We start from the raw sequence: 21,503 nt of genomic DNA on the forward strand, positions 1-21,503 counted from the left end.
CCTGGGCTGTGAGCTCCTGTCTTAAACACCAAATATAGCCCCAAAAACTGATAAAAGTTTCAAAACATGAGTTTATTAAGCATTTAGATTCTGTTGAAATTTGAAATGGATTTTGAGGGGGGACACAGATTTGCAAGGAGCTACAATCATACAGTTTAAGAAACCACATCCCGCTGCAGTGTCTGCTGCTGGCAGCAGCGGGCGAGGTGTGTACACTGCTGAGCCTATGTTTTGTTTGAATGTGGTACACGCCTTTGTCCCGGCTGAGCCCTCGAACTGTATTGAGATGCAGGTCCTCTTCTCAGTCCACCAGCCAGAGGCCCCATCCCTCTGCACTGGTGTATGTTACATGACAACTGTCTAAGCCTGTAGGGCTTCCCTTTTGTCCTCTGTAGGAGCAGTGGTTTTAGCACAGTGAGCTACTCTGAAGTTTAGCCTGGTTGTGTGGGTTGGCCAAGACCATCGGTTGTTAATTTGGCTTATGGTAAGAATGGTCCTGAGATTTCAGTGTCCTAGTTCTAATTTGACACTTTATGGTAGTGCTGAGGATGCAACCAGGGCCTTGTACATACTAGGCAGATGCTCTCAGGGAGCTGTGCCCCAACCCCATGACACCTTCCTTTTTATCAAAACATTTCCTAGAAATACTTGAAAACATGCCTGAGTGAACTTGCAGTGCTAGCAAAGATGGAGGTAAGGCTGTTGTTGACTTCCTCGTCAGTACTGAGATGGTCTGGCTCAAGTGTCAAGCACAGACATTAGGCAGCCTGTAATTTTAGAGCTCAGAGACCAGAGTAGTCTCTTCACCTGTTTTACTTGTTGAAAGAAAATCAGCATACTATATCAGCACTGTCTACACTTTAAACCAGAACCAAAGTTAAGGCAGGAAATGGGCACTAGAAAATACAAAGTCCCCTTGAACACGGAACCTTGCAGTAGAATGTAGTGTGCTAACAGCGTGTCTGAGGACCTTGCAGGCATCTAAACACATGGTTGTATGTCAGATCGGGTGAGGTGAGCACCAAATCTGGTTGTTTGGGCAGGGAGACAAAACCCACATCTGCCACGGGTGATTGGATATGTTTTTAAAGAGCGGAATGGCTTGACAGGAAGACTGGACCACCTGGGCATCCACTTACACTGCAGGAATTTTTCAGCCAGCCCAAAGGCACTAGAGGTTTTCCAGTGGCTTTAGTGGTGGTGCTTCCCAATTAACCAGCACTGTCCACTTGAGTCAGACCAACAAACACCAGACAACCTCAGACCCTGTGGAGCATCTGACTCTTCAGAGAGCACCGGAAAGCAGGAGTTCTCTTCTCAGGGTGACTGCTGTCAAGTTACAGTTGGTTAGAACCCAGTGATCAGAATCAAGGACCACCTAAAGTCAGGCCCAACACCATTATCAGGGAACTACATGAACCTGGTGGGGTTTTCAAACAATACGTAACTACAGAAAAACTGTTGCTGTGTTTTTCTTGCCTTTGTAGGTGTCCCAGCTATAACCTGGGTATCCCCAGCAGCCAGCCCTTCTTCCTGGACTGCCATAGCAACACAACTGTGCGTCTCTGGGCCTCTGTCCTTGCAGTGCTCTACATCCTGTCTGCTCTGCCTGCCCCTGCAGCTTTTGTCCACAGCCCAGTCCACCACTGCCTTTCCCGGTGAGGGGCAATGGCTTACCAGAGACTTCCCTTTGCCCACTCAAACAAAAAATAAGGTAGAGACCATTGGTGCTCACATTGACTAAGTTAATAGTGTTCTGTACATCAAATGAATAACAAAGGTTATCTGAACCAGTAGTCTTTAAAAAAAAAAAGAAAATCCTCCCCCACAATTGGCATTTTAAGACGGTCTTACTTTCTTGCCCAATCTGACTTGAAATTCACTATGTAGCTAGGGCTGGCCCAAGCCTGTAGCAATCTTCCTGCCTCAGCCTTCTGAGTCCAAGGGTTAGCCTGATGTAGTGGCTGTCTTTTAATTTACTTCTGCACAGAACAACATTGTACTGAGACTTCTACACCAACTAGTGGTGTTTATGCTGACAGTAAGCTCTAGGCCATTGGTGGTGGGATCAAGTATGTGCAGGAGAGATGAGCCACTCGGGTCCAGTGAACACAAACTGGCAAGCAGCGCACAGGAAGGGGCACGGCCTTTCGCCAGCAGCTGACCTGCTGCTGCTGCTCGGTCCTGCAGACACCGCCCCTACAGGACAACCTCATTTCTCTTTTTGGTGTTGTCTGACTTGCTCAAGAAGTACCTATCAAGAAAGCTTGACCAATTTTGACATCCTCTGTAGACACTTTAAAGGTCCCCAAACTGTCTTTGCTACAATGTACTGATTAAACCCCAGAATCATCATCTGCCGATGCGCATTTACTTTACATTTCAGGTTCATACTCAGTTGCTGGAGCCTTTGCTGATCTCTGTTCAGGCTTCCTGAGGACTGTGGACTCCTGCTTGATTTGGCACGGGCCTCTGCTTTTCACTCCCATCGGGTACATTTACGGGGCCTCTCTTCTGATCTTCATCATTAAAATCTGAAAACAGGAAGCAATATTCCAATATTAACACTTTGGGGAAACAGCCTGGCCAGGTCTCACTTCGTGTCAGTTCCTAGGATTTTCATAAAGAGAATCCACTTTCCACAGCACCACTGCAGCTTAGAATTGGGTTCCCATCAAGAGCAAAAGAAACCGTGTGTACAGCACGCCACAAAACAAAGCCAACGTGTGCTATGATCGCCACTCTGTGGAGAAGGACATACAGCACACACTCCTTCCCAGAGCCACCTGCCTGCAGCTTCCATCCAGGCGTCCACCCTGGGTATTGACTGTATTTTATCACAAGTGCACAAACAGGTCACAAGACTTAAGCCAACGTTACTGTCATGTTTAATCCCTGCAGTGTTGAGACTACAGAGTCCCCAGGACAAGCAAGGTCTTAAGCTCTCCATTTTATCCTTTTGCTTTGCTCTCGCTCCGCTGACAGCATTGCACAGATCAGAGTGCCCCACAGGCCTCGCATAACGGACTAAGACCGCAGCTTTTCACCCCAAAGCCAGATGTCTAGCAGGACAGTCAGCTGCAGGGGTGTTATGCTGGAACCAGAGGACACAATTCAGTACAGTCAGATGTCTTGTATTTGTTTGCCATTCTTCCCGCTAATGTGTTATTTATCCCTGTGCCTCAGAAATCATTATATAGTATGTGACATAATCAAACGGAGGCTTCTCTGTAGAACTTCTGCAAGTGACTTGCTGGATAAATGCAGAATTCTAAGATGCTGAGTCAGACATCCACATTGAAGGACTCTGTCTCCCAGATGAGGCCAGCACACTTGAAACAGGAGTATCTGAGGGAGCTGGGCCTGGTGGCACAACACTAATCCCAGCACTCGCTCGGGAGGCAGAGGCAAGCAGTCTCCGAGTTTGAGGCCAGCCTGGTCTGCAGAGTGAATTCCATACACCCAGGGCTATACACAGTAACCGTTGTCTTGAAAAATAAAACAGTGATAAATAAGTTAACAGACACAGGGCAGGCAGGATAGTAGGTGTGCGGTGTGTGTGTCTAGACAACAGAGAGGACATCAGTTGGACAGACATTCGCTATGTTAGTGTACTATATCAACACTTGTGGACTGTGGTTACATTTGGGGAATGTGGAGAGAAGGCACATGGGAACCCTTATGTGGATACAGGGAGTTGAACTTGGGTCTTTTTTTTTTTTTAATATTTATTTATTATGTATAATTTATTTATTATGTATACAATATTCTGTCTGTGTGTATGCCTGAAGGCCAGAAGAGGGCGCCAGACCTCTTTACAGATGGTTGTGAGCCACCATGTGGTTGCTGGGAATTGAACTCAGGACCTTTGGAAGAGCAGGCAATGCTCTTAACCACTGAGCCATCTCTCCAGCCCGAACTTGGGTCTTTAACTACTGAACCATCTTCTCCAGTCCTGAGGTTTTTGAAAAATCCATCAAACATCAAGAATTACTCATGTGATAATAAGAGAAGGCGTTCTGAGTCCAAAGGTGAAGTGGGGTAATAACCAGGTAATAATTAAGATGCAAGCTGGCCAAAGGATTTCTGATGGAGCCTAAAGAGCCCGGACTTCTCCCTCCGCTTCTAAAGGTGTGAATGAAGCCTGAAACCTAAATCTGATCTCCAGATCACACATGATGGAAGAAAACTGGCTCACAGGTTGTCCTTTGACCTCTAGACATGCACAGTGGCACACATGTGCCTACACACGTGTAATTTAAAAGGCCAAAACAATTCCGAGGTTCTGAGGTGGGGAATCAAGCACAAAACTGGAACCCAGAGCCCCTGTTCCTGGTTTAAAGGTCAGCAGGAATAAACTTGCAGAGCAAGTAGGAGCAAGACGGTGTCAGCCCTGGGTTGCCACACCTTTGCAATCCACAGTCCTTTATGTCAGCAGAAGGACTTGTGCCTTGTGCAGCGCCCTCGTGTCCCCTGGAAGACTACTTACTCATGGAGTGGCCTGTACTCCCTCACATGCCCCGTGACTCAGGTTCACGAAAACTAGGCTCAGGGCTGCAGCATCGTCGACTGCAAGGAAGCAGGAAACTACAGAGAATTGGGATAAAGAGCAGATGGCACAGAATCTGCAAATCACGTGTGAGCTGGGTGAACACTGCATATGCTGTTTGCAGTCCAGAAAGGCAGAGACAAAGGACCTTGTAGGGCAGCAGCTCAAGGAGTCAGAAGGGATAAGAGCCTTGTCAAAGACGCATTTCATCAGCTTCTCTAGAGGGCTAGCCACAGTGGAACCCTGGTTAAGAGGCAGTCAACAGAGAGTCTAATGATTGGGCCCAAACCAGGTGTGGATGACTCTGGGGTGCCCTGGGAAAGCCCTCTGATATCTGGGGCATCTCTGTTCTCACCCTGCCCCACTACCTCACTAGCCAGGACTTCTAAAGAAAACAGCCTCTCCAGATGGGGTGGCCCACGCCTTTAATCCCAGCACTCGGGAGGCAGAGGCAAGTGAGTCTGAGTGTGAGGCCAGCCTGGTCTATAAGAGATAGTTCCAGGACCGACAAAGTTGTTACACAGAGAAACCCTGTCTTGAAAAACCAAAAAGACAAGAGTCTCCCTGAATGACCACTACTTCTCAACAGTTGAGGAGAAGGAAGAAAAGGACGGAAGGTGACCACTCCCACACACTTCCTACCGTTTCTATCACCATCGTTCCCCGCAAGGACGGCCTGCTTGTCTCTCTCAGACTCGGCTTCGTTTTCGTCTGTGTCGTAGTCGTCTCTCAACTGCTGCTGGTTCTTCTCTGTAAAACCAGAACACAAGTCATTCTTGACGTCACTGGAATACCAAACCCGTACCTCAGAAATCTTCCCGACTTGTGAGCTTCTTCCCAGTACAAACACCATGGAGACTACTGGCAAACATGCCCCTCAACACTGAGTCTAGAAAATTCAGCCCTGGTGACGGAAACCCTATTGCACAAAGGCTTTGGGCTCCATTCCTAACACGAAACAAGCAAAATCCTAGGTAAGAAGCCATGATTCTGTCAGGAAACTGAGAAACCACACGCCTTTTTGAGAAAGGCAATCAACAAGATTAAGGAAAAGCAACCCGTTTCAGGAAATAATGGGTTAATGATGGGAAATGACAGTGGCTTCTCAGAATGACTCCAAGAAAGGGTACGCGTGAATACCGTGGGCCTCCACGTACAGGATTGAACTGTCCACAACCATGCTCTGCCCTGAAAAAAGCACAGAATGAGACTAGAGACAACAGGAGTCTCCCTGGCCTCTGCAGTGTGTGTACATGGGGAGGCACAGCAGACCTTCCTTAAAAGGAATGCCTAGAAAATCCCGACTCTGCTTCTATTCTCTCATGTAGAAGGCAGCAAGAGCAATTCTCAATCCGTGTATCCTCCAAATGAGGTCGTTACCGCTGCACGCCGAAGCCGCTGCACCACACAGGCCTGGTCACGCATGTCTGCCTTTAGCTGTTCCACTTCAAGTCCTGTAGCTCAGCTGAGTGCCAGCAGAGTGGGGTCCCTCCCTCCTCTCGTGGGCACCTCCTGACTATAGTTATGGCGCCGGGCTCAGTGACACTCAGCCGCAGGCTGACAAAGTGCACCCTTAAGCAGAACAGACACATCCCTCGGGTCTGGCGTTTGCTCCACTAGGAGCACAGGTGTCGTCATGAGTGCACCTGGTGCCACGGAATGGGAAGTTTCCACACCTTTAAGGCAGCAAAATACACCCGAAATACTTGGCTGAAGGAAGATTCCACTCTTTAAGGATGGAAGGAAGGTGGGATTCAGCTGTCACTACTCCTCAGATGCACGGATCCCTCATCCCTCCCTTCAGTCATGTACCAGGCACTATCTGTACATAAGCCATAGGCAGGTAGAGATAGACAGGTGACCTACCTGCCAGGCTTTCCTCTCGATAATGGACATCAAATAAACACAAAAAAGAGTAAATAAGCCATGAAGGCCAGTTGGTGAAATTCAAGACGTGTCCATTGCTGAGAAAATGGAGAGAGCCGAGTGCCTGGCAGGAAGTCTAGGAACCTCAGGGCCACCCACCTTCCTCAGCAGCAAGCTGCTTCTCCTGCCCATCTTGGATGACAAGCTGGTACCGCTCGGGGTACTGAGAATCCCCAGGCTTAGCCAACAGGGCAGCTGGCCCTTGTGCGATGTGCTGAGCTCCCCCAGCTCCTACAGGTGTGTCATTCACGGGGGCCTGGTTTTGGACTGCCGCCTCTGGTGGTCCCAGGCCATGCTCCTCACTGACAATCAGAATCTTGTTGCTTTCCTCTGCACAGAACATAGTTAGATATGATTGCAAGAGCACCCTTTGTTTTGGTTTGGTTTCTGTTGTTTTGAGACAGAGTTTCTCCATGTAGCCCTGGCTGTCTGAAAACTTTGTACACCAGGGTGACCTTGAACTCAAAGATCCTCCTGACCCTGAGAAACTTGAGAGTGAGTGCTAGGATTAAAGACGTGCACCACCACGTCTAGCCTTTCTGGGCGTGGAGCTGACACCTATCATCCTGTCACTGGAGGCAGGGGCAGGAAGGTCCGGCCATCGAAAGCCAGCTTTGGCTATATTAGCAGTTCTCGGCCTTGTGGGTTGCAGCCCCTTTAGCAAACCTCTGTCTCCAAAACTATTTTAATTATGATTCATAACAGCCACAAAATTACAATTATGAAAATACTTTATGGTTGGGGTCATCACAACGTGAACTATATTAAAGGGTCACAGCATTAGGACTACACAGTCAGTGTGGGGCCAGCCTGGGATTCTCTGCCTCAGACAAAACAGAAGGAAAAAATGGTAATGTTAACTACAAAGAATGCATGCAGCACACCTGTCATCCCAGGACTTAGGAGGGGAAGGCAGCAAAGTCAGTTCCAGGCATGCCTGCAAGGTGAGTCTGAGCCCAACCTGGGCTGCACAAGAACTTATCTCAGAAAAACAAAGAGTGTCACCACTTCATCCCTAGAGTGTCGCCAGAAAGAATGGCTCCAGGGCGAGCCTCATACTTCAGAGTAGCTGGCTAGGAGCTCGTCCTCTGACCTCCACTCCGACCATGGGCTTCTGTCCTTCCTCATCTTCTGATTAAATAGCTAAAAGTTCAGGGCATGATGGCCCACACCTTTAATCCTCGCACTCAGCAGAGGCAGGTGGACTTCTATGAGTTCGAGACCAGCTTGGTCTATATAGCGAGTTTCAGGTCAGCCAGATCTACGTAAATAGAGATCTATCTCTAAACAAAAACAAAACAAAACCCAATTAACAAACAAAAATCAGAAAATAACATGGATTCAGGTACCTCCACACCCTGAGGGCTAGGCTCTCATGGTCATTTGTTTAGACAAGCCCTGGCCAGGCACACCAGCCACTAGGACTCAGTGTCTGCCCCTAAGTCACACAATTCTCCAGTACCCTGAATTAAAGTGCTGTCTGTACCTGTACATAGCTGCCAAGGAACTCAGCACTTGGCTTACAAGGACGAGGTGTTAGTAAGACAGTGTGGAAGCCCTGCGTCCCCCATCCAAGGACCCAAGAGAGTACCTCCAGCTGGCTATACTGCCCATTCTCAGCTGCCTCAAGGCGCACACTGCCCCCAGTGTCCACACCACCCTCCCAAACCATGCACTGCTGCTTGCATTTGGAGGACATGCTTACCATTCTGCTCGTGTGGTTTCAAATCCCGCACCTCTGAACTGGGAGCTGGTGTCTGGGACTGGTTCCTGGGCACCACCCCTTCCCCTTGTGGCAGCTGATCCTTTGCCGGGACGACTTCCTGAAGCTTGGGTTGAGGCTGGAGGGGCTGGAATTGAAATAAGCATAGGGCTCTGAAAGTAGGTCACAGGATCCTCATTGCATCCACCAGCAAGTCAAAACCCCTAAACTCAAACACCACCATCTACCCTATCACACGGCATAGAACAGTAGACTGCGGCTAAGTCCAGGTCCTCCAGAAAACACACTCAACAATGGAGGAAATAAGGGGAAAATGTAACCATCCCAATACACCAAGTTACCTGACCAAATATCTATAGCGCTCAGCCCACCACGAGGACATGCTCACCCTGTCTGCCTGACATGACTGACTCACACAGAACACATTCTCCCGCCTTATGGCATGGAACTCGAGAACGTCACAGATAGTGGGAATTAGCACTCCCAGATGGCCAAGAAGCTGCCCATTCCCTTTAGTTACTCTCAGACACTAAATGAGCTGAGGGGAGGGGACTGTCCAACGTCAGTCCCTTTCTGCCACTTGTTGGGGATACTGAGAAGCAGGACATAATCCAAAACACAGGCTCATTCCTATATCTAGCCCTAAAGAATGTATGTCTCCGCTCCATCATCTTACAAGAGGTGGTAGACAACCTATTTACAGTAGACCCCTTTAGTCGCATATCCTGTCCCATGGCGAGTACAAGACTAGAAGACATCCTGTAAAGCAAAGACCAATCTGGAGACAGGAAACACTGCAAGCAGACACAGTGATACCTGACCTACCAGGCCATGGATTTAGAGCAAACGTGGCCAACATACAGAGAACCCCAGCAAATAAAGTAGACAATGAGGTGGAGATAGAAACGGGAAGGGAAGAAAAGGAACAATGAAATAAAAATGCTGTCACGTGAATGAAGCTTTTCTTTTTTAGCAGGCTCATATGTATACTAGCTATGGCCAAGGGACAGTTTCCCAAGTTTGGAGATAAAATAGAAACCTACTGAAAATGAAAAACAGAATATAGAGCCGGGCGGTGGTGGCGCACGCCTTTAATCCCAGCACTCGGGAGGCAGAGGCAGGCGGATCTCTGAGTTCGAGACCAGCCTGGTCTACAAGAGCTAGTTCCAGGACAGGCTCCAAAACCACAGAGAAACCCTGTCTCGAAAAACCAGAAAAAAAAAAAAAAAAAAAAAAAAACAGAATATAGTCTGAAAACATGAAACAAAATCCCAAAGACTGTGAGACAAGTAGAGATAGGATCCCTCTTACTCCGGGTGGGACGGCAGACATGCATGGTCACTCTAGATCCCTCTTACTAATGGGTAGGATGGCACACATGGTCACTCTAGATCCCTCTTACTAATGGGGAGGATGGCACACATGGTCACTCTAGGTCCCTCTTACTAATGGGTAGGATGGCACACATGGTCACTCTAGATCCCTCTTACTCAGGGTGGGACGGCAGACATGCATGGTCACTCTAGATCCCTCATACTCAGGGTGGGACGGCAGACATGCATGGTCACTCTAGATCCCTCATACTCAGGGTGGGACGGCAGACATGCATGGTCACTCTAGATCCCTCTTACTAATGGGTAGGATGGCACACATGGTCACTCTAGATCCCTCTTACTAATGGGTAGGATGGCACACACGGTCACTCTAGGTCCCTCTTACTCAGGGTGGAAGTGCGGAGACAACTTCTGAATGTCACACACATAATGATCAGACCTGGCCAAGACAAAGAAACATCTAGTAATCAAGATTTAAGAATTCCTCCAAATTCATGTCAAACACTAAACTATAAATTGAGAAAGTCCAGAGAACACCAAGCAGAATAAAAACTAAGAAGGTGTGCCATGTTAAACTACAGGGTGCTGTGGAAGAATGCTCTTGTACCCTGTAAAGATTTGTCCCTTGTATTGGTTTAATAAAATGCTTATTGGCCAGTAACCAGGCAAGAAGTATAGGTGGGGCAACCAGATTAGGAGAATTCTGGGAAGAGAATAACTCAGTCTGCAGTCACCACCCAGACACAGAGGAAGTAGGATGAGAATTCCTCACTGAGTAAGGTACCAAGCTACATGGCTAAACACAGATAAGAATTATGGGTTAATTTAAGTTTTAAGAGCTAGTTAATGGTAAGCCTGAGCTAGTGGGCTAACCAGTTTATAGTTAATACAAGCCTCTATGTTTTGTTGGGACTGAATGGCTGCGGGACCAGGCAGGACAGAAACTTCCGTTTACAGCAGGGAAATTAAAAGTTCTGAGAAGCCAAAGGAAAAGGATCCACCTCACCCACAAGGGACACTCACCAAAACAGAATGTATTCTAGGCTAAAACTCCATCATAGCAAATTTAAACTTGGAACCACATCATGTGTCCCCTTCTATTACAGAAGAATTAACAAGGAAGCAGAAGTAGATATCTGGAAAAATCCCTAAATGTGTGGATATTAAGGCACATGCTTTTAAATAATGCACAGATTAAAGTAAAAGTCTCAAGTTTAAAAATATTTTGGTCACACCTTTAATCTCAGCACTTTCGTAGACAGAGTCAGGTGGATCTCTGTGAGTCAGAGGCCATCCTGAACTACAGAGTGAGTTCCAGGACAGCCTGAGCTATATAGTTAGACCCTGTCTTGAAAAAAAGATAGACAGACAAAAATATTTTCATCTAAATGAGAACAGTTTACTGAAATTTATAAGCTGAAGTAAAAGCAATGCTTTTTCAAAAAAAAAAAAGATATTTGTAGCACTGGATGCATACATGAGAAAGGAATCTTCAGATCTGTAGCCAAGAGTCAAGACTGTACCTTAAGAAGCCATGAAACAAATTAGTAAATTAAATCCAAAGTAAGTAGAATAAAAGATACATGAATTAGTTCATAAATTAATTAAAATGAAAAAAATCAGTGAAAGCAAGTTCATCCTGTGAAAAGAAAAATGCTCTGCTATCAGAACTCATGAGGGAACACTACTCTGGACCCTGCCACGGGGCCAGGCTCATCCTGGCCAGAGTACTTCACATCTCGACCTCAGCAGCCTCAAACAGCCATATAGTATCGGCTTCTTGTACACGGTAAAGACTAGCTCTAGCCCGGGGGCCAGCGTCCACAGTCAGGTCTGGGTATCCTGGTACCAGGATTTGCTCCATTGTATCACAGAGAACCACACCCATGGGGAGAACAGAGACACAGGTCAGAACAAAATGCTGAGGAGAGGAGGTGCAGCTCCCGGACACCCGGTCAGAACAGACCCAAATTACCTGCTGACGCTGGTTGTTTTTGTCACCTGCATCTCTGGAAACGGCTGCCTCGTTTCTCCTTCTGGTGACCTCTTCTATCCGCTCTTCACACTGCTCCTTCACCTCCTTCATCTGGTTGATACACTGGCTCCTGGTCGAGGCAAATGGAAGGATGTGTGGGTGTCCCAAGCACTCCGTGCTGGACCCCGCACCCACAATCCATGCAGAAGACAGAACAGCCCTTTCCTACTCTGGACACAATCTGAAAAGGGAACTTGCAAGTATTAGATGACAGGGAAGAAATATAAAGGTAACCACACTCTAGATTCGTTATTTTGCTATAAACACGCCACACACATGCCCGCGCACGCGCGCGCACACACACACACACTTAAAAACACTGCCAGTACAGATTCTTAAAACCCCTGTGATTTCCTGGTATTGGAAGCATCTTGTAATGGCGTCTCAGAGAGAAACAGAATTGCTACATCCTTCAGGGAGACCATCCCCCACTGCACCCCAGCTTCAGACAGAGCCTGACTTCCCAAAAAGTCAGGATACCTTTCCCTCGAGTTGTAACACTTGCATGCCTAGCAGAAGTGAGGGAGACTGGAAGGTTCAACCATGTGTATGATGATTTCATCAACCACGCCTACATAACAAACCCAGTTACCATCTCTAGACCTTGAGGTTTCATAGCTTCTGGGCTGGTAACGATACAGATGCACCAGAAGGCTGGGCCCTGAGTCCACGGGAGATGTAAGTCCTCTATTCCCAGACTTGCCTTATAACTCTGTCATTTGTGGCTGTTCACCTATCACAGCCTTTGTAAATGAAACCCTAGTGGTGAGTAAAGCTGTCCTCAGTTCGGTGAGCTGTCCTGGCAAATTACCAAGGAGTATGGCAGGTATCCCTGAATTTGTAAACCAACCTCCAGAGGCTGAGGGATACCCAGTTCTTGTGACTGGCCTGTGGAGCAGTCTGAGGAGCTTGATTCCTTTAGCCTGTGGGATGGGGATGGACTCTGGGCAGCATCAAGACTGATAGTCGGTCTACCTGTCAGAGAGCTGCCCCTGACATACACTGGAGGCTCGAGCCTGATTTCAGCAGAGGGGCAGAGCAAAAAACACTTAGCAAAAACAGGGACGCTAACAGGCGTTCTGTTGCCTTCTACAGCTACAACTAAGAGAAAGACTCAAGTCTTCTGAAGACTGCAGTGTTCTCTCTGTGCAGCCTTTCCTGGGTTGGAAACATTTTGGGGCCTCGGTCCCTAACTCGGAACATACCCTTTGGCAGATTAAAAAGCATCAGTGGATCAAAACATTCCACACACAGCAGGGAACTGGATGACAACAGGAACCTCAGACATGAGAAAGAAGCAAAGACTTCATTGAAAAAGTTCCCAGTCAGTTGGTGGTTGACTAGCCAGTATCTATCTTCCTGGCTGATATTTAATAAATCTTGTTTTAATTGGACAACCTTGGATTTGGTCAGAACCTTCAATTCCTCGATGAACAATTTTATACACTTTACAAATTTGCTAACAAGGTGTTTACATCTTTTCTCAGATTCTCGGATCTCTCATTCTAAGAAACTTAGGGACATCTATCTCTTTCTGGCATCCGTCAATCTCTGCCATTATGTCTGAGAGTGTCCTGCCTCTGCAGCAGGGGCCCTAAAGCACAACCAGTGAGACGGACACAGCAGAGAGGCCAACCATCTTAGTACAAGTGTCTCCACGCACACACAACCCAGGACAGCACAACAGCTGCTGCCCGAACTGGGTCCCACGTGCCTCCCTCTAGCCCATAGCTGACTTCTGATAGGCTGAAAACTTGGGTCAACACTTATCAAGCAAGACCACTGGTTTGGAGGAAATATTGGCTTCAAGGAGCTTTTGAAGGCTCTAAGTCTAGGGTATTTCACATTTGTCTGTGTGTAATGTTTTGATATCACTAGCTCAGTTATCCAGGCTCACTGTGAATGTCTGGAGCCAGACACAGCTTCATTGTGGGAGCCATCTGGGACATTTGACAGTGTCTTGGTCTCTACTCAATAGATTCCAGTGACACTGTCCTTCAAGTCAGAGCACAAGTCTGTAGATACTGCCCAGTCCAACCACGTGTTCCCGTGCTGAGTGTCTACTCATGTTCTGTGCCATTATACTGTCACAACATAGCAGTCACGTGATGCACAATGATATTTCAGCCCAAGAGAAAATGCATAGGATAAGTGAAATTGTATCCATCTCAGTTCAAGACCACCATAGCGTTCATACAGAGCCACTGTCTACTGATGCACTGCGTTTAGTACCTGCCCTGCTACTGAGGATGGAGTGCTCAGCACCTGCCCTGCCTACTGAGGATGCAGTGCTCAGCACCTGCCCTGCTTACTTCTGAGGATGCAGTGCTCAGCACCTGCCCTGCCTACTGAGGATGCAGTGCTCAGCACCTGCCCTGCCTACTGAGGATGCAGTGCTCAGCACCTGCCCTGCCTACTGGGGATGCAGTGCTCAGCACCTGCCCTGCTTACTTCTGAGGATGCAGTGCTCAGGACCTGCCCTGCCTACTTCTGAGGATGCAGTGCTCAGCATCAGCTCTGGTATTTAGCAACACATTAATGTGTTCCAGACTTTATGCTGTTTGCAGGATTGGGTTTGAAGTAATTAGGACATCAGGCAAGTTGTTGGTATTTTGAAAGGACATGGGCATTCTGTGAGCTGGAATGTGTGAGGCAGCTATTATTCTGGACTTCTGGGGTCTGCATACCCCGCTTACTCTTAGGAAGCAGCGAGGAAGTACTGTGTAGTGATCCCAGCACTTGGGTGGGAGATGATGAGTCCCAGGCCAGTCCTAAATATACAAATTTTAGGGTCGCCAGGGCTACACAGCAAGACCCATTTCAAAATAAAATAAGAAAGAATGCAAGTAATTTGGCAATGTACAGCTAGTGACAAGCTAAACCTACACTGAGTGTCTTGTGCAAGGATAAAACCCCAAATACCTTTAAATGACGAAACACTCTGAAGCTTGTTGGAGTCACAAATATTAGAAAGTAAATATACAGTTGACAGATTCTTAGACCCACAAGTGTACAACTTATGGAAAACACGTTTTGCAGGGCCAGTCACTGTCAATTCTGTAGAAACCTTGTGAAGCCATGATCCTTCTCCCCTTCAAAAAGAGAGGAAGACAGCATGCCTGCCCTTACTGACAAAAGGTCTGGGTGTCCCCAAAGCTGGTTATCACAACAGAGATTGGGGTGAGGGGAGTGGGTGAGTCCAGGGTCCAGGGACATCTAGTGATCTTGTCTAATGGTTTGGAATGTGGAGTATTTCCCCTCGGATGCTGGCCCTTCCTGGTGGCGTCACCTTTTCCAGGAGCACTGCTTTGTCAGGTCCTGCTGTTTCCTTATGACTTCTGAAATGCATGTTAATGTCTGTGTGGGTTAAACAGACAGGTGAAAGACCAACTGGAGTTACAGACGCTTGTGAGCAGCCACGTGGGTGCTGGTAACTGAGGAACTGAACCCGGGTCCTCTGGAAGAGGAGCCAGTGCTCTCGACCACAGAGCCAACTCTCCAGTTCCACGCCTGACAGTTTTTAAGTGTTGGGACTGCCACAGTAACGGTCCTACTGTGCTTTATATTATTGAGTTTCTGATATGTAAATGTTATATCCTGCTGAGCACTGCTTGCGTGCATGTGCACACGCGCGTGTGTACGCCCAATGCACCTGTGTGCTGTTATTTTGTGATCTAACAAATAAAGCTTGCCTGAAGATCAGAGGGTGGAGCTAAGCCACCAACCATAGAAGCCAGGCAGTGGTGGCACACACCTTGGATCCCAGTACTTGCTAGGCACACGCCTTTAATCCCAGCACTAGGGAGGTGGAGACAGGATCTAGCCTTTCAGTCTGAGGGATTTTGTAGAGGTCAAAGCTTTAGTGGCTGGCTGCTTCTCTGATCTTTCAGCTTTTAACACCTAATATCTGACTCTGGGGTTTTATTATTGAGACCAATTAGATCCATGCTACATACCCAAGTGCACACACATGCATACATACAAACAAACCTTTCTTACTCTGTATAACGATCCCTGCTGGTTGATACTTACCAGGTGGAATGCTGATTTTTAGAGGGCATCATCCCAGAAGCCCTGAGTCCCTCCTCACATGCTCTATACAACAACTCCCAGCTCTGTGCCAGGCTGAGTGAGTGGACTGGACTCTGTTCTTGGCCTCTGATGCTCAGAACCCAGACCCTCCTCCCCAGAGGGTGCGGTTCATCCCAAGCAACACTCACAGGTCATAGGAGAACTTCTTCTCCAGGCTAGTCTGGTTCCTCTGGAACTGGAAGATGTCCTGCTGCAGTCTACCATAACTGCTCTGCAGAGCCTTCAGCTGGGCTAAGGCAAGAGGACAAATCACTCCACTGGTCTCTGTGTGGCTGTCCTACCACTCAGACAACAAGACACAACAGCACCACACTCAGCACAAATGACACAGAGGGGAGCAGAAGGGGAGAGAGAGAAGAGCCCCTCCCCTGCCATCACGATGCCAACCATCTCTCGATCCTATTTGAAATCGCTATTAAAATGTTTAATTATTAGACTTTGTACTTGTGTGTGCACCACTGCGCATGTGCGGAGGTCAAAGGTCAACTTATGAGACTCAGTCCTCTCCTTGGACTATGTGGCCTTGAGATCAAACTCGAGTCATCAGGCTAGGCAGCAAGCCTCTTTCCTGCTGCGCCTCCTTGCCGGCCCTCATACATGCTTTATATACGCAGCTCAAAAATAACTTTGTACAAGGATTTTGTGCTACACTATATTTTTAAGGTGGTTAGTAAAGGTTTATTTTCAGTAAAATTATGAATAGGACACAGTGCACAAGGATTTTGTGCAGTCTGACCTTGGCCTGAGGTCAGACGTGGGATCTTCCACGTGGTGGAGGAGGCTCGTACCTCATCCAATTTCGTTGTTTGGTGGTGCGGAATGAACCCTAAGGTCTCCTGAACACCAGGCAAGTGCCCCAAACTCAGCACACCCTCCCAGTATTTCCTAAAGAGACATAAACCAAAGGACTGAATTACGTCCATCACAACTTTCAATGTCACCGTCATAGTTTATAAGGACAGATAAGATTACATTAAGGATGACTCGGTTATTCCTAACATAAGATTATAGTGGCAGAGCCAGGGGAGGCCATTGTGAGGCATGGGGACAGGGACAGGCAGACTTTCCCATGAGGCAGCTGCTGGGCTGGCAGGAGGGGGCTTACTTTTCAGGTCTCTGATGAGCTTCTCGCCTGTGGTGATGTTACTCACTAAAATTGCCTGCAAGGAAGACAAATGCCAAATCAGACTGCAGATAAATGTTTGCCAAGAGATGAACACAGACAGGAACACAGAAACGAGTGCTGGGAGAGGAACACAGGAACGCGTGCCCGGAGATAAACACAGGAACGCGTGCGGGAGATGCATGCTTTGGGAGTAATTTGGCAATGGTAGAGAAATCCTCAGAAGGGTGCTGGTAAAACTCTTCTACCGTGGAGACAATTTCCTAGAGAAGTGTATCTTTTACAAGAGTATGGAGGGGTGGAGAATGAGGGACTAAGAAGGCCCACTCTAGGAATAGGACTTCCCCAGCCAAACTTCCTGCTGCTCTGGGCAAGAAAAGCATGCATTTGCTAAACTGCATGGATGAATCTGTCCCAGACCCCACAATCTCTCTCCGAATATATATGCAAATAATTCAGAAAGACTCCTCAACCGTCCACATTCACTGCAATCTGTCTCACAGCCAGGAGGTGAAGTGATCTTAGAGTCCATGAGTAGACAGACACATGGTGTATTGCACGTGTATTACAGGTGTATTGCATAGCCTTTTAAAGGGAGATTCCAGTGCTGGGTGGTGGTGGCACACGCCTTTAATCCCAGCATTTGAGAGGTAGAGGTAGGTGGATCTCAGTGAGTTTGAGGCCAACCTGGTCTACAAAGAGAGTTCCAAAACAACCAGGACTATTATAGAGAAACCCTGTCTTGAAAAGAAAAGAAAAAAAGAAGATTCCAACACACATACAACGCAAATGAACCTCTAAGACTTGGGGTTAGGTGAAAGAAGAGGCCACTCACAAAAGGAAATTTTTTGTCTGTTTTTGTTTTTCAAAATTGAGTCTCTCTGTGTAGCCCTGGCTGTCCTAGAACAAGCTCTGTAGACCAAGCTAGCCTCGAACTCCCCGAGATCTGATCACCTCTGCCTCCCAAGTGATGGGATTAAAGGTGTGCACCACCACCACCTGGCTATAAAAAGAAACTATTGCCTGGACTCCATTCACACGAGAAACCTCAAGCAGTGAAGCCCCAGGACGACCAAAGGAAGGTAGTTTCCATTGCTGAGAGGGGAGGGGGATGGCTGTGTGGGAAGTGTGACCTCTGTGACCCAGAAGTCCAAAAGAAGTAAAAACAAAACCAGTTGCTTCTGCAGGTTTTATGACCTGTGTGAAGTGCATGTGTTTCTTACAGAGCTGGCAGTGAGCAGACTGTGGTACCTCTCTTCGCAAACACAGGAGGAGAATATGCTAGAACAGCTCTGAGGCAACTGGAATTTTCTACCCCATACGGTCTTACGGACTGCAGTTATCTCAGCCCTTCATGGAGTAAAGCAGCCCCAGACACTGTGGGCAGAGGCGCGCTGCATGCAGAGAGAGACGGCTGACAATACTGAAGTCTGATGTGCTTTCCTGTTTGCATTTCCCCACAATTTACACACACATTTACACACACATATACACACACATATACACACACCCCTCTGCCACATTTATAAAAATTAAATCTTAAAGTAGGATGTTGTGGTGCATAACTTTAATCCCAGCAGAGGCAGGCAAATGTCTGGGAGTCTGAGACCAGGCAGGTCTATTCAGAGGTCTAGGGCAGCCAGGGCTACATAGTGAGACCCTATTCACCTCCCATGGCTGTTTCCCAAACCTACAAACAACAAAGCCCCCTCCCCACAGGATGTCTTCCTACGTGTCTCCAGGAAATGCTGGGAGCTATCAACAGGGCTCAGCAGCTATGGATGGGGCTGTGGGAAAGCAGGCACAGGAAAGGGAGATGAAGGTCTCTGCAGCAGAGTTCTCTCCCCTCCCCTCCTCCCGCAGGACTCAGCAGATATGGGGATTCCTCTCTCCGGGGCATAGACACAGGAACCAGACTCATTTTCCTCAACAATAGTCACTGAAGCTAATAATTTCTCTAGCTTTCCCTGTCTGCCACATCAGAGCTGGCCACAAATACTCTGGGCCACACTAGCTCGCACTGCAGAGGGGCCCGACCTCAGAACAGCAGACGCCCAGGTGGCTGGCCCACAGCCTGAGTGTCTCCTTTGGCGGCAGCTGAGCATGCCCTGCCTCCCCATGCGTCCACACAGTGATTCAGGAACATCAACACCAAGTTCAAGCATGAAGAGGGCCATTCACCGGGGTCTTTAGACTTCACTCCTGAAGTCCTCTTGTCCTGGAAACTGGGTGTGTTTCTGTCTCATCAGTCTGTCTTTTATGAGAGGGTGTAGTGATATTCCATTTGTATTTTAATAAAAGAAAGCTTGCCTGATGATCAGAGAGTAAAACAGCTGCACCAATCAGCCTTACAGACCAGGCAGTGGTGACACACACCTCTAATCCCAGTAGCCACACTAGTTTATCATAGAAATCGGGCAGTAGTGGTGCACACCTTTAGTCCCAGAACTAGAGAGGAATATAAAACAGGAGGAGACAGCTCTCAGACAGTCTCATTCTGAGATTCCTGGAGGCAGGATCACCATTTTCAGATTGAGATGGAGGTAAGAGCAAGTGGATGGCTGTTTTGCTTTCCTGACCTTCAGGTTGAACTCTGACTTGATCTTTCACGGTGAGTTGTGTAGGGCTCTCTGTCACTGTGACATTGATCAGGGTTTCAGAAGACACTGGCAGGTCATTGTGATAAGGATCATGGAGAAGGAGCTCACACCACAGTGACCAGACGGACACAGGAGGCAGGGACAAGGTAGTCCCGAGGCCCTTTCCTTGGGGAGTCGTGAGCAAACCGCATACTTCCAACATAACACAAGCCTAGCTTGGTGAACTATGGGGTTTTACTGGGGGGTGAGGGGCTACTACAGGAGCATGGCTGACTCCGAGGCTCCTCACTGAAAACTCACCTCGGCACTCAGGAAACCTGCACCTTGGAGCTCCCCTTGCAGGCCGCTCTATTAAAGACTCCCCCACAATTCCTTCTTGCCTGTGTAACCTCTGGAGGGAAAGTTTCATGGTGGTTCGAGCCTCCTCAGTGAGCTACCTCAGTGTCTGAACACTCTGGCTCCCTCCAGGAGGGAGTGGTTCGATTGGAAAGAAACAGGCTGGTCAGATGCCCCCAGCGACCTGTTTCTACAGCCTCCCGAAATAGCGCTGCCAGCTGGGGCCAACCCCATGGTGCAGGCGCCTAAGCGCGGCAATCCACAGCCAAACCACGGAACATGCAGCAAAGCCTGCCCTCCTTTTCCACGACTGCAGTCAAAGAAGTTCCACAGGAGGCCTGTAGGCCTCGGGCAGCTCTGCCTGCAAAACCACCCCCCCACATGAAAGCCTCTGGCCTTCACGACTACCCGATTCCTGCACCTCTATATAGCCAGTGTTCTGAACAGCAAGGAGCCGGATGGTGTCTCCCGCCTGACTGTGGATATTTTGTGAGGTGGGGGGAGGGGGACTAAGAGCCGGAAAAGCATGGCTGCTTCTGACAAAAGGGCGTCCGCAGGCCAAGTGCACACAGGCTGGCTGCACCACACAACCAAAGCATCTCCTACCAGGACATCGCGTGCCTTTAAGGAGAGCAACATCCTCCCACCTCACAACTGGCCTCAGCAGGAAGGCCCAGCCCACAACTCAAGTGGAGGACCAGGGCGTGCCACACCCATTCTGGGATCTATTCTCACACTTCAGGCATTTCAAGAGTGACCTGATTGGGGGGGTGGGGGGGCAGGGGGGACACAACACACAACCACCTTTCTGTCCCACTCACCTGACCTAGCCCCCAGGGGCCTGTTATTTAACCCTATAGTCTAAACTCCAGGCCAAGTGGGCTTTCCTGATTTAACACACCCTTGGGAAGGACCCCAGGCCTCCTCCTGCACTGCAGCACCACCCTCTGGTCAGGACAGCCACCACAGTCCACCATCCTGCCACAGCCGCTTCTAGTCCAGCAGGTTCTGCCAAGTGAAGTAGAGAAAGCAACACCTGTATGACACCCTCAGACCGTGCACAGCTGTATGACAGTGGCCTTCAGACCATGCACAGCTGTATGACGCCCTCAGACTGTACACCGCTGTATGACTCAGCAGCCATCAGACTGTGCACCGCTGTATGACGCCCTCAGACTGTGCACCGCCATATGACACATTGGCCCTCAGACCGTGCACAGCTGTATGACGCCCTCAGACTGTGCACAGCTGTCTGCTGGAGGACACTATGGGCCCAGGTCAGTGTGTTCTCTGGGTACATGTGATCCTGAATAGCAAGACCAGAACACTCAATTCCACTTTCCACACTCATTACCAGTAAGGTTGTGATGCCAGCATCACACGGGTGAGTGGTTCCCCGCAGAAGCAAAGCTGTCTGAATCATGTTCTGCTCCTGTAAGCAACATTGTAAAACTCACCGGTTTACCGCATGGACTCTGGTGGCATCTGCGTTTTGGTTGGTTTCTGGTTCCCTATCTAGGGAGAGTAGACATTTCAGTCCCCTCAGGAACAGTGTCACACACAGGGAGAACCAGGGCATTGACAGCACCTCGGTGCACCTTAGCATGCTGAAAGTGAGGGTCTCCCTGCCAGAGGCCCAGGTCTTCCCCTACCTCCCCCCAGTGCTTCTGTTTTGATGAGGCTGGGCTCAAACCCGAGCAGCTGTGCCTATGGGCATTTCTTTCTCTGAGCACAAAGCAATGCACAGGCCTCTGTGGCTTCCTTTCTATCAGGCTCAGATCTTTT

General features: G+C 48.4%; 1 protein-coding gene across 2 annotated transcripts in view; it reads right to left on the reverse strand.

Moving 5' to 3' along the window:
* Positions 1-53: 53 nt before the first annotated feature.
* The window catches only part of Golm1 (golgi membrane protein 1), a 39,955-nt gene continuing 18,505 nt past the window's right edge, over positions 54-21,503 (reverse strand). For both annotated transcript variants that reach the window (XM_057787018.1, XM_057787019.1), the window contains exons 4-10: positions 16,765-16,819; positions 15,788-15,890; positions 11,508-11,637; positions 8,181-8,325; positions 6,575-6,805; positions 5,192-5,299; positions 54-2,534 (exon numbers count right to left, since the gene is read on the reverse strand). In XM_057787018.1, the coding sequence (XP_057643001.1) occupies positions 2,425-2,534; positions 5,192-5,299; positions 6,575-6,805; positions 8,181-8,325; positions 11,508-11,637; positions 15,788-15,890; positions 16,765-16,819 (882 nt within the window). In that variant the 3' untranslated portion in view covers positions 54-2,424. The remainder of the gene's footprint in view (positions 2,535-5,191; positions 5,300-6,574; positions 6,806-8,180; positions 8,326-11,507; positions 11,638-15,787; positions 15,891-16,764; positions 16,820-21,503) is intronic.

The sequence above is a fragment of the Chionomys nivalis genome, chromosome 13 (genome assembly GCF_950005125.1).
Source record: "Chionomys nivalis chromosome 13, mChiNiv1.1, whole genome shotgun sequence".
In the NCBI taxonomy this organism is placed as follows: domain Eukaryota; kingdom Metazoa; phylum Chordata; class Mammalia; order Rodentia; family Cricetidae; genus Chionomys; species Chionomys nivalis.